Source organism: Sprattus sprattus (genome assembly GCF_963457725.1).
Source record: "Sprattus sprattus genome assembly, chromosome: 17".
NCBI classification, from domain to species: Eukaryota; Metazoa; Chordata; class Actinopteri; order Clupeiformes; family Clupeidae; genus Sprattus; species Sprattus sprattus.
The window spans coordinates 29,411,452-29,424,339 of NC_137915.1; the positions used below are offsets into that span (position 1 = coordinate 29,411,452).

Below are 12,888 nucleotides of genomic sequence, written 5' to 3' on the forward strand. Positions count from 1 at the left end.
TTCCAAATGCTGATGTACAGACTTGGACAAAATTGTTGGTAGCCTTCCGTTAAATGAAGATTTAGCTTCAATGGTCACTGAAATAACTTGAAACTGACAAAAGTAATAATACATAAAAATGAACTAATGAAAATCAGACATTGCTTTTTAATTGTGGTTCAACAGAATAATAATAATTAAAAAAAATAAATAAACTGGCCTGGGCAAAAATTATGGTGCCCCTAGAAAAGATTGAAAATATAATCCTGTAATCCTGTGGACAATGGCCCATGCTGCTAACTGAATGCTCATGGTCTAGTCCAGCGGTTCGCCAGGGCTCTCAAACCGATGCAGGAACTCTCTCAACGGGGTGGTAACACCATACTGGCCAGGACTCCCTGGAGTCATATTCATCCTCTCTCAGAAGAAGCCTGGTGGCGTATGGAACAGGGCTGGCATACACATGACTTAAGTGGCTCAAAGAGAGGGGGCTGTAATGGCGTTGCTGCATTATCATATTGGTGTAATGGATGAGCAGATTTAACATGAGAAAAGGTTAACGAGCCAGTCAAGTGCAAAGTCCGCCAGTCCTGTGGCGAGGCACCGTGTGCCGGGGGGGGGGGGGGGGGCAGGGGGGCGTCCTGTGGCGAGGGAACATTTACAGGGTCAAAAAAACAAACAATCAAACAAAAAAACATTTAGAAATGAATGATGGCAGATTGATGGCAAGTTTTGCTGCAAAGCTTTGTCCTAGGAAGATTTCAAGATGACCTACAACCACAAGGTGACATGTTATAAGGGTATGTGAAATTCAGTCAGTGAAAGAAGATTGGATTTGCAACCATTTCATTGAGGATATATGAAAAAGGACAGTGATTCACTTTTTAAACCGTTAAAGAGCAACAGTGAGCTGTAGAATGTTTTATATTGCAACATTTCCATTATTACTTCGTTCAGAAGAAATAATCGTATAATAAAATATATTAGGGATGCACCGATGCATCGGCCGTACATCGGTATCGGCCGATGTTTGCCTCTTTTAATGTTATCGGCCTATCGGTAATAAACTTGACTTTCACCGATGGTACTGGCCGATGTTTATGGCAGGCAGTTTTTAAAGAAAAATATTGTATTATATTCATTTTAATCTTGAATTTATATGGCATTCCCTAAGGGTTTATGCTGGTGTTTTGTAAGGCTGCATTGCAAGCATCTGTTTACAGTTGAAATGATGTCTTGATGCCTGGTGATATTATATTAAATAAAGTTTAGTTAAACTAAAGATTGATTCATAAATCTGATTGAATTTGTGATCAGTCAAAGTTAAGAGTGATAAAGGGCTGACATGATTTAACACATTGCTTTTTAGATAATGATTTCATTATTTTCCTGGCACAAAAGGGTGAATGAATAACAACAAAAACAAAATAAACAAATATCGGTATCGGTATCGGTATCGGCTAGATTGTTGTTTTGAACATCGGTATCGGTATCGGCCAAGAATTTCCATATCGGTGCATCCCTAAAATATATATATCTTTTATTCTAGCATACAGTAGCCTAATTGCTGAGGCATTGGCTATATTCATGTTCCTGCCTGGCAAGTGTTGCGTTTTTACTGCGTTGTATCTTCAACAAAAAAACGAACGAGGACATTGTCCAGGTTCTTGTTGGTGGCTTCGTCGACATTTAAGGAAAGCTTTAGCTTTTCCGAAATACGTCTTTTAAACTCTGGTGTTATGCCGTGTGTGTTAAAATAGCTGGCATGCTGATTGGATATTGACAGTTTAGTCAAAGCAATTTTGTATTCAGCTATTTTTTGGCATAAATTCACCAGGGGTTGGGCGAGCTTGCCTGGATTGTGTTCTGCGATGAACGTACACACGCATATTTTCAGGGCACATTAACGGTCAGTTATTGATGCCGGAACATCAGATGTGGTTGTTGCTCCCGGTAAAAGCGTTGTGTGTTGGATAGCACGAACAGCTGCTCTACGAATAAGTGGAAGCACTGGAAGCACCTTTTTCCCGCTAGTTGCATACAGTAGCTTTCTTGAGCACAACAAGAGAGCACCTGCTTCTCTTAACTTCTTACACCGGCTACCAAAAGTCTTACCGTCCTTCCCTATCTCTTCTATTCATGCCCAGCGCCATTTCTTTTTCAACCCTTCATCAACTAGGAGGGCATCTTCCCAAGGATTCTTGAACTTACTCTGCTTCGGTCTGACAGTATCTCTACTTTGGCATCTACGTAGGCAGAGCGATACAGAAAAGTCGGTGGTGAAAGCACATTTTCCCAAGACCCGCCCTAATCTACTTCTGATTGGCTAATTATGTTCTTTTTAACAGCCTGAGAGTTGTGCTTTTTTCATATCATTGGCAGACGAACTCATAAACTCGAAAGTAATGGTGATGATAACGAGTTTTCAATATAAAAAAAAATTATATTAGACTTTTTTCCCGCAGCCAAACGCTGCACGCCGGAAATCCGGCACGGTGCCGGAATACTTTAATCCCTGTAACGTTCAGTCACAAGGCGCTACACTTGTAGCTGAGGCCGCCATCTTGGCTAACGCTCTAACGTTGGCACCGTCATGCTTACTGCTCCGGTTTATCTCACCGGTTATTTCCACAGTGTGCTCACCACAGCAGATATCGTTGTATTTTTCTGTCCCTTTGTGGTCGCCAGTGTTAACCTTTCTTGCTCTGTCTGTTTCTGACTGTAGTTGGAGATTACAGGGGAGGGGATACTTCGTTCACTGCTCCAGGGCCAAAGTGTTGTATCGATATAGTCATACAGTTGATAAATAAATAAATGGCAACCGATTATTTCTGAGGATTTATTCTCCACACAGGTTCAGCTTTTCTCCGGTGGCTTCATCCAAACGAATCATACACATTCCCGTTCTCTCACACACTTTTTCCCTCGCCGTACGTGCTGCTCTTAAAGGAGCCGCATCATTATACAACAGCTGCCATTCATATCGGGTTCGAGGCGAGGGGCGGCGCTGCACGGACGACGTATTGAGTGACGTCATGTAGAACCCATCAGCCACACGAAGCGGAAGCGCAATCCGCTTTCTTGTGACTGCGAGCTTGAAAACAGCCCAGCGAGCCTAGTAGAGGACTGTCACTGTTGTTCTGTTTACACTTGGCACTTCGCAGAATAACAAGATAAAGACAACTCACATAACCGGCGCCATGGAATCGCATGGCAAAGATGAACTCAAAGGGCCCGTGCTACATATCGTGGTGGTTGGATTTCATCACAAGAAGGGTTGTCAGGTAATATGGGTTACGTTAAACTCGTGCAGCATGACACTATCGTTAGCTCATTAACTGTTAGCTTGTCCAGGTATCTGTCAGTTAAACTTTTGATCAGATTATAAAGGGGGAATGTAACTGTGTAGTTCCATGCAGCTGTGGCACAAGAGTATGGCTTATTGAGTTACAACATCGTTAAGTGAGATAATAACAAATTACAGTGCACAAAACTGACGACAGCTAGGTTAGCCGAGTAGTGTAACTAATGAATACAATTTCTTGAATTATGATAACCATGCCCCCTTTGCACAATGTCATGCATCCTTCAAAATATCTGTATTTCCTGGTGTTTTGTTCCGCAGAGTACCATTCCGTGCTAGGGTTGAGGTCGGCGCAGTTTACGTTCTGAATTGATCGTAGTATAAATTGCAACTGGTAGATTTTGGTAGGCTATAGAAAAGTGACACATCATCACATCTATTTTGTTACATCGTCCCATAATTAAAAACCCCTTTGTAAAGCGCAGTTTAGACAACATAAAACAGAAAACTTTGTTTTGTCGCAAAGTGGCACAAACCCCGAGTTTGCATCACAGAGAAAGCGGTGGGGTGGTTTACACGTTAGACTTTCGTCACTCTCTTCTTTTAGCAAGATTTGCACTCGTCAGGATTATGTAATGGAAGGAATATCTCTCATGTAGCTACCCATATTGTAAATATAAGCCATCACAGCGTGAGCAAAATGAGCCAATGGCAGTGAAGTTTGGTTGTCGTCAAGGAGACGGGCCCTGCGTGAGCATGTTTCCTTTGGCTATATCAATTTGTATTTAGTTTGTCAACTATATTGTAGACCCAGTAAGTAGGCAAAATGCCTTTGCTCTGAGTGAACTCTGGATATTTTACTTTTGGGTCATTAAATTCACCAATAGCTCACTTTAGAGTCACCCAGTGGAGATGGACCTGGACATGGTCATAGGCCTTTGTTGTTTCATTTTTGGAAAGTTACAAATGCATGGATGTGTGAGTGTTCTCAGCTGTTGTTGTTTGCCATCTGTTCCTTTCTTCTGTAAATGTGGCTTAGGTTAAAGTTTTGCACTGGGTGTGTTTTACATTGGGTCATGGAGGGGGGCGCACAGCTGTAGACCACTTACCTTAATAACGGTAGTAAGTCTTGCCATGGAGGTGGTCTGACCCCCTGCTGATCATCTACACCCTCTGTTGTATCTGATTAGACCTGCTGACTAGAAGGAGTGCATTTGTTTCATCTGGCCTTGTTTCAGAGAAGGAGAGAGAGAGAGAGAGATATATAAAGGGGGAGAGAGAGAGAGAGAGGGAGAGAGAGAGAGAGAGAGAGAGGGAGGTATTAGCCGCTCGCCACCTGATAGGGGTTACTGGCCTCCCTCAGAGTATCAAGAGATTAGGTTTGTCTCCCGGTTAGACTCTGTTTCTTTCTCCCTCTCTCGATCCCTTTCAATCTAACAGTGTCTTCCTTTACTTAAGCCCATTTTGCTTGCTCTATTATGTCTTCTATTTCTCTCTCTCTCTACTGTTTTGGCTGAAGAGAAGGGGTCAGCAGGATAATCCATGGTTATTATTATTGCTATTGACACCTGTCCAGATGTCTCATTTAGAATCTAAGTGCAATGTAAGAGGGCGGCTCTGAACTTCTCACCTGCCTGTAGACTACTGTTTGTAAAGTGGGAGTCACTGCCTGAGTCAACAGATTGGGCTTGAGGCATTTCATGTAGTGAGTGATGTTCAGGTTCAGGGTCTTTTGTCCATATGGTGGTCAAGATATTGGAAACCTGCCACCTCATCTATAATGTGCTATTGTGCAGAGTCATTTTAGTGTGTTGGTCACAACCTTATTTTGGCATCATTTGTGAAGTAGGATTTGTTGTCTGAGTTCTACCCCCAACCCACAGCAAGCACAATAGGCATCTTTTGTCCAAATAGATTTAGTCAATATTCAAAGTTCAACTCATTGTTTAAAGTAAAGCATAAATTAACAGGGCCAACTAAAGAAATGTACTTACATGTAGTTATGACTCTGAAAGGCAAAAAGGCACAAATTGCTGATATGGCATGTTTTAACCACGCACAGTAACAGGGGAAGCTATTAAAAATTCGCTAGAATCTTTCTTATTGTGATTTTATTTCTTTTTTTGCTAGGTGGAGTATTCATATCCTCCCATCATGCCTAATGAGGGCCATGACAGCAGTGCCCTCCCTGAGGAGTGGAAGTACCTCCCCTTCCTGGCCTTGCCTGACGGGGCACACAACTTCCAAGAAGGTAAGCTCAGTCCACAATCAGAGATCTAGAATTGTTTGCGGCACAAAACAAATACATATTCAATTTCAGTGGTGATTTGGTTATGTCTGTTTTTAGAGTCTACAGTGGTTTTAATATAACCAGATGTCCTACTGCTTGACTGCTGGGAGCAGTGCATGTAGCTGTTGAGTATTTGTCAAGAGATATCCTCTGCTTTGTCCGTCTGTAGTGTGTCATGGGAGATGATGATTATAAACTTATATATGGCAAGAACCATTTCTCTGCCTAAAGGCCGTTTTTTACTTCTACGATTCTCTCCGATTCGGTCGTAGAGGGACACTTTGGCACGCCTTGGCAACACCTTCACCCAGGTGTTAACGCCCATCCGAGCCCTCGGAGAGCCCTCGGAGAGCTGGTCGGAGAGGAACGCTTTTTTCTAACTTTTCTTAAAGAGTCGTAGAGAGTCGGATACCCCCTTGGCTGTGATTGGCCAGCTTACGGCATCATTTCCAAACTACATCATTTCCGGAATCACACATGTCAGGACCTCACATTTCCTGTTTTCTGTCAAAATGTTTTAGTACGACTTTGGTAAACTACAAAGCCTCACCGCTTGCGGCATTACGGCTACGGTATTTTATATAAACCCTCGAAAAGTACATTGCTCCCGACCACTGTTGGTCTCTTGGCTGGTGGCTCGGTGTTGAAAGTGCCTTCTCCAACCAGCTTGAACTGACATCTAACGTAATTTGCTACGTAGTAATGCTGGCAGCATGCTGCATCCATTAAATAGGAAATGTATTTCATCTAGGTGTAGAACCTATTTAGAATGTCTGACTTTACATAAAACGGCATGTGAAAGACATTTGAGGCAAACATTACTTTTGCCTCAATGAGGGTGGCGTGTGAGAGCATATCAGCACGATAACGTTGTACTTGTTAGCAGCGAGGCTAGCTACTATGTGTTTCAATGGGTTTTTGGTCTAAGCATTAGCAGCACACTTTTGAGTGTTATTGAGAATACGCTAACGCTTGATTTAGCAGAAAATCTAGTAAACGTACATACCACCTGCGCCTCTGTCTCCTGTTCTGTTGTTGTTGTAGTTGTCGCCCCCAAAAAATCGCTACAAGCACGTCCTCTGCTAATAACTCAAACTAGTCCAGCTCCACCATCAACCATTGTCTAGTTGCCATCGTTCGCTGTATGTGAGGCAGAGGTTCTGCTAGAGAAAAATGTTGCCGGTCAAAATGACCGGCAGAGTTTTCATTTGTCGGACATTTTAATGATAAGCCGGCCAAATATCTATTTCTGCTTCTAAATTAGCCTATTGAAGAAAACTGACGGCATGCGTAGCTTAAATCATAACATAATCAGGTAGTTTAGAATGCAACATGTTTATTTGCCAAAGTTTACAATGGGAAAAAAAACATTAATGTCTGATGCGCGTCAATAAGTGGCCTTTAATCGCAACCTGCTGTGGCGATAAATTGAGCGCCGCAACATGGTCATTGCTCTGACTATGTTCAATGAGAGTAGAGATTTTAAAATGATTCGACCCTCTTGTGAATCCGTTGCGTCGTCCTGCCTTTTCGCAGTGCTAACAGAACATTTTAATGTGACTATCAATTACCTCGCACCGGAACTTGTTACTCCATAACGACATAAACGCCCGACATTTCGGATTTTTCTCTGGTGAAGCTGTTCGAACATCTAGGGCTTCAGGTATTCAGTGTCTGGAAAGTTCACTTTCTACATGAACTAGTTCAGTTTGTTTTTTCAATATGCTGCGAGCTATAACTTTTCAAAATCTCTATCTGTCTGCAATACCGCTTTCGGCTCCAATGTTTGCGCGCTCACGCACGGGCATAGACAGAAATGAAACGCGTTCAGACGCAACACTGCAGGTATTACAGATTCATCCTCATCAGACTGTTCACCCTCATCAGTTGCATTTGGCCTCTGAAAAAAGCTTTTAAGGCTAGTCTGCTTGGCCATGTTTGATCCTTCTCACTCAGTTCGCTCCTTGTTTGAAACCGACGGTTTGCGCTTTATTTAAAATGCAGCATATGCGTGTTGTTTAATTACTTTCTAACGGCAGATTAGCCTGTTCCTTCAAACATAATAAGGGCAGTGCACGTTTGCTTTATAGGCCTAAATATTAGGATTGATTTCTAATTCAGATTGTGTTTACGAGACGGGATTTTTAAGAAATTCCAATCAGACAATTTGACCGGTGAGCTCTAATATTTTCGGACATTTCATTTTTTTTTCGGACAAAGACCGCTGTAGCTTCCCCCCAATGTATGGTCCAGTCATGAACTGATGATAATCCGTTTATTGGTAATCCATAAATTCATTGGTACAAACAGACATTAAACACCGTAAAAACTTGTGCCTTCATCGGAGGTGCTAAACAATGTATCATTTAGTTTCCTCCTACCGTTAATAGTAACATTCTATGTAGGCTACATATATAGGTCATTGATCTTGCGCGAGCAAAGAACTAATTTAAACAAGAACAGTACAATACGGCAAATCAATTAATAACAATAGGCACAAACACAACAATCACTGTAGAATGTAGAGGTAGAAGTTGGGTCTGTTACACTCCCACCAAAATTATGAGTATTATATAACAGTGTTAACACACATTTTTCAAACATGTCGTGGCTATATTTAATACATATTATAAACAAATAATATAATACACATATTGGGGTTAACGCGTATTTACTACGAATAATTTTCTACATAGAATCTTTTCACCTAAAACACAATATATGATTAAGAATTATCCACAGTATTAACACACATTTTTCAAACATTTCATGGCTACATTTAAAACATATTATATACAAATAATATAATAATACACGTCGATGTTAACTCGATATTCACTACGAATAATTTTCTATAGGCCTATAGATATGGCAATAAATATGAACTTTTCACCTTAAAACACAATATATGATTAAGAAGCCTTTAACAAAAGGACTAGTTTCTGTACAGGGCACTCTAATAAGGAGGGCCTACCCAAGCGCTCACTCTTTCTGTTCAGTCTTTTATCTCCCATGGAGATTTTGACTCTTCTTACAAGTCCATCTTTCCCTTCGACAGTTTCTATGACCCTTGCAAGTTTCCACTCACCTCTAGGTGACAGTTCATCAATGTCCATTACAACGTCACCTGCTTTCAGGTTTCTTTTTGGTGAGAGCCATTTCTGTCTGGCCATGATGGAGTGAAGATACTTCTGTTTCCAGCGGCTCCAGAACTCCCCTGCTAGATGTTTCAGCTTTCGCCGTCTCTTTCTTCTGTACAAATCCTTCCTCTGAAATGTGCCAGGCAGAGGCAGTGCTGGGTCTGTCTTCATTTGGATGAGGTGATTGGGGGTCAGAGGATCCAGACTGTCGGGGCTGAATAAGGTGTTCACGTTGACGGTGTCATGGTTGTGAGCTATTATCCGCCTTGTGACATAATGCTCCTTTTGGATGGAAATAGGATGTTTCAGAGACTCTGAGACAGACGAATGGCAGAATTTTCCTCCCACCTTCACTTCACCTCTCTCTATGATTTCCTTCATGTATCTTGTGTAAACTTTTTTATATTTCTTTTCTCTGTTAGACTTCTTTCTCCTGTTGTCATGTAAGTGTGGGCGTTGCATAAAGGGTAATGGCATCTTATAATGTCCCTGTCCATTTAGTGTTATGCCTTCTTTCAGATTGTTCAGGAAAGTTAGATCTTCTTGTGCTGCTGACTTGTCATCTCCTTTAATGTCCTTGAAGTCTGACTCTAGGGCACTGATTAAATCCATGGGAGTTACTAGAGGGAGTTCCTTTACAGAGACTTTGTGCAGGCTGGTGTCTGTTCTGTCTGGGTTTGTTGTTGAGCAGCTTACAATACTCCATCCTAAATCCGTACGAATGGTATAGGGCTCGTCATCTGCGGCTGCCTCAGTTCGTTTTGCCGCGATGCTTAGGTTTTCAGAATGTTGACTGGCTTGCGACTGAGAGACAATATTGCCAGACTGCGCGTCATGGGCTGGTGGTAGCAGATGAAGACGGTGCCTTTCATTGTCCTCGTTGAATTCTCCGTCTATTCCTATTATACGCTCTGCAATAGTTTGTACAATGTCTTTCGATACAGCCTCACACGCAAGGATTGTCCTTCTAAGTAAAGCGGATGGTGTCACTCTCTTTCTTAGATCATCATAAAGTTTCAGAATTTCGTTTAGTCTACCATAGCACACAGTTCACACTCGGATACGTCTTTCTTTAGGTTTTGTCTGGCGGCTCTGATTTTAATTTTCCATTGTTCATATATGTTGAGCAAACGTCTTTCCGTTTTACTTAATTCCTCCATCTGGTATGCTACCTTTTTCTCCTCCTTATCGTCATCATCTATTACATCTTTAAAATCAGATAGTTGATTATCCGTACTTGCAGTTAGCTCTTCTGATTCCTGCCTAGACATGTTTTCACAGTAGCATTGGTTCAGTAGGCCTAAGTGTCCTTTTCCTTTCCTTTCCATTTGCTTCCTTTATCAATTAATTCAGCGGTAAGCTTTTCTTACCGTCTCCGTTGACCGTGACTTGCTACGACTCACTGTGCTCTCCCCGTACCGTCTTTGGATTGCAATCAGCTTGAAGAAGCAGGTGTAGGTAAAGTTTTTACTGTAGCTTCCCCCCGATGTATGGTCCAGTCATGAACTGATGATAATGCGTTTATTGGTATTTCATAAATTCATTGGTACAAACAGACATTAAACACCGTAAAAACTTGTGCCTTCATCGGAGGTGCTAAACAATGTATCATTTCGTTTCCTTCTACCGTTAATAGTAACATTCTATGTAGGCTATATATATAGGTCATTGATCTTGCGCGAGCAAGGAACTCATTTAAACAATAACAGTACAATACGGCAAATCAATTAATAACAATAGGCACAAACACAACAATCACTGTAGAATGTAGAGGTAGAAGTTGGGTCTGTTACACCGGCAATTACCGGACAATGGAAACGCTGATGTGAGGATATCCGGGAGGAGGTATTTATACAATAAACGACTACCACACACACAACGATTTTTCTAAGATCGTCTTCTTGAAAATTGGGCATTAAAGGTGTCCAGGGAGAGGATCATAAGTAAGTGTGCTCCTGTATGTGTTTTTCAACTTATTCATGGTTGAAAAGGCAGTCCCACAACTGTATGTTGAGGTATGCATGCTCTTGCTGTGTGGCTGATAAAACTGCATGTTGATTGGTATGATGATTACTGTGGGTTTATTTTTCTGGCCCTTTTCTCAGAGTTTGGGGGGTAATTTTGTTCGAAGTGTGCATGCTTTGTTTCATAGTGACACATTCATGTTACCACTTTTTGACAAAGGCAACCGTCTCGTGGCCAACAGTGAGTGCGTTGTCATAGCGTTGTAGTGATATAAAGGTTACCCAGCAATCATTGCAAATCTGAATGTGACAAAAATACCAAAGAAAATAAGAACACTATTCATTTTATTGAATCGTTTTATAATAGTTTCTCTATTGATAAGCATATCGTTTTGTTATAAATCGCTACTATGTTTTTCACAAAAAAATGACCACCACGATGGAGATACATTTGCCTTCTCAAGTGAATATATAGCATTAGACATGCTAGTTATGACTGAGCTACATGTCTCCAATGCCCATGTAACGACACTTGCACGACAGGTCCAGAGGGAGCCCACATGTCATGTCATGTCAGTGACAGATGGGAGGAGGGAGGAGAAACAATCAATGACTTCCAACAAAGAGGTAATGGGGTAGCTACGGCCTCGACAAACAGTCGTTACCCCACCCAGTGGTCCGGCGCTGAATAGGTTTCAGCACGGATAGCCGTCAGAGTAGTATGTAGGGCCGACTAGTACGTTAACATTTTTCAAAAATTTTCTGAATCCACCGCCCGCCCATTTTTTTTCGAGGACAGAGAGGGATGCAGAAGTATATTGAGGCCTTAAGTCTCACCGCTACGTGTGCATTAATCAGAGGAGGGAGTACTGCCAGTCGTCAGTCTATAGATTAGCGCTTTTGCGTATGTGGCTTTAAATATAAATAGTGGTTTGCAAGTAACTATTCACTGTAGATTACTCACCAGCGTCACACTGTTACTCCCTCATAGTGCCATCACTGTTTCTCTCCATTGGACACGCTATGGAATATTCACCCCAAGGCCTCAAATCTCTGTATGTTTCCCTCTTCCTGGGTGTAGTTTGATTCAAACTGATCAGGACCTAGATAAGTTTGACTTCATGGGTCTGTGTTCAGGCCTACCAAAATATCTCAATGCACATGTACAGGTGTATTGGGAACTTGTGAGTATTAGGGTCTGTGCTTTAGCTTTGAGAGCCAGGTCTGGAAGTAGCTTAGAGTGTATGTATGATCAGTGCTTCTTTCTATTATTGATTTTTGAAAGCACCATTATGCAGCAGTTTGCCAGTACTTGAGGTATGTTTTTATACAGAATTGTAGCTGTGGTGTATGGTCATGTGAAGGACAGATAAACACGCCTGTCATTCTCACTAGCCATCCAAGCTATGTACTATGCAGGTATGTGGTCTGGGAATGGCACAAACTATATCGGCTATGTTAGCATGCTTCTGTCGGTGCCAACTGTGTTGTTGTGGTTGATGTTTGTATGGCTTGTGGTTCCCTTTATGTAGGTCAGTAGTTTAAGACTTAAACTGCAAACGGCTGCTGCAAAACCTGAAAGTGAGTCGTACTGATGAACATGTCCAGAAGATGATTTGAAGTGGTTTACTCAAAGACAAAAAAAGCTGTGAGCCCCATGACATGCTCTGGAGAACTGTGCAGAGAAGCCTTCTTCTGTGGGTGGTTCTTCACTGGGCTGTGGGCAGGCTGGTGGAACTAGTATCTGACAGAGCATTTGTTCACATTAGGCTAAATAAGGATACAGGCATTTGTGGTTTTGCTTTGAGGACAGAGGCCGATTTACATGTGAATGATCTAGAATGTTTTGTACCATTCCATTCACACTCACGGTAGAAGATTGATGTATAGATGCATGTTTTACACATAGCCTACGCACCCTGCAGTGGTTCCTGAGTGATGCCGCATCTTGTGCTAGGTCTTCCTCACTGTGTTTGACCTCAGCTGTCGCTGTGTCATGTGTTTATTCTCCCTGCTAAAAATAAGACTCTATTCAGTGATTTGGAAAAAGATGAAAATGAACACATGAGTGAATGCGCACACATGAAACACTCTGAATAAATGTGCCCATGTCCTATTCTGTGCAGCTGAGTCTCTTCTACGTGTATCTTATCATTCTTTTATTTCTGCTGTCTGTTTAGTCTGCTCTCAAATATGTGTGTTTACAACATT

At 41.7% G+C, this 12,888-nt stretch overlaps 1 protein-coding gene across 2 annotated transcripts in view; it reads left to right on the plus strand.

The window, feature by feature from the left end:
- Positions 1–2,554: 2,554 nt before the first annotated feature.
- The window catches only part of avl9 (AVL9 homolog (S. cerevisiase)), a 32,285-nt gene continuing 21,951 nt past the window's right edge, over positions 2,555–12,888 (plus strand). The window contains exons 1-2 of one of the 2 annotated variants that reach the window (XM_080855653.1): positions 2,555–3,263; positions 5,414–5,534. In XM_080855653.1, coding sequence (XP_080711779.1) covers positions 3,180–3,263; positions 5,414–5,534 — 205 coding nt within the window. In that variant the 5' untranslated portion in view covers positions 2,555–3,179. Of the gene's footprint in view, positions 3,264–3,634; positions 3,688–5,413; positions 5,535–12,888 lie in introns of those variants that run through there. The other variant, XM_080855654.1, reaches the window with a different exon arrangement.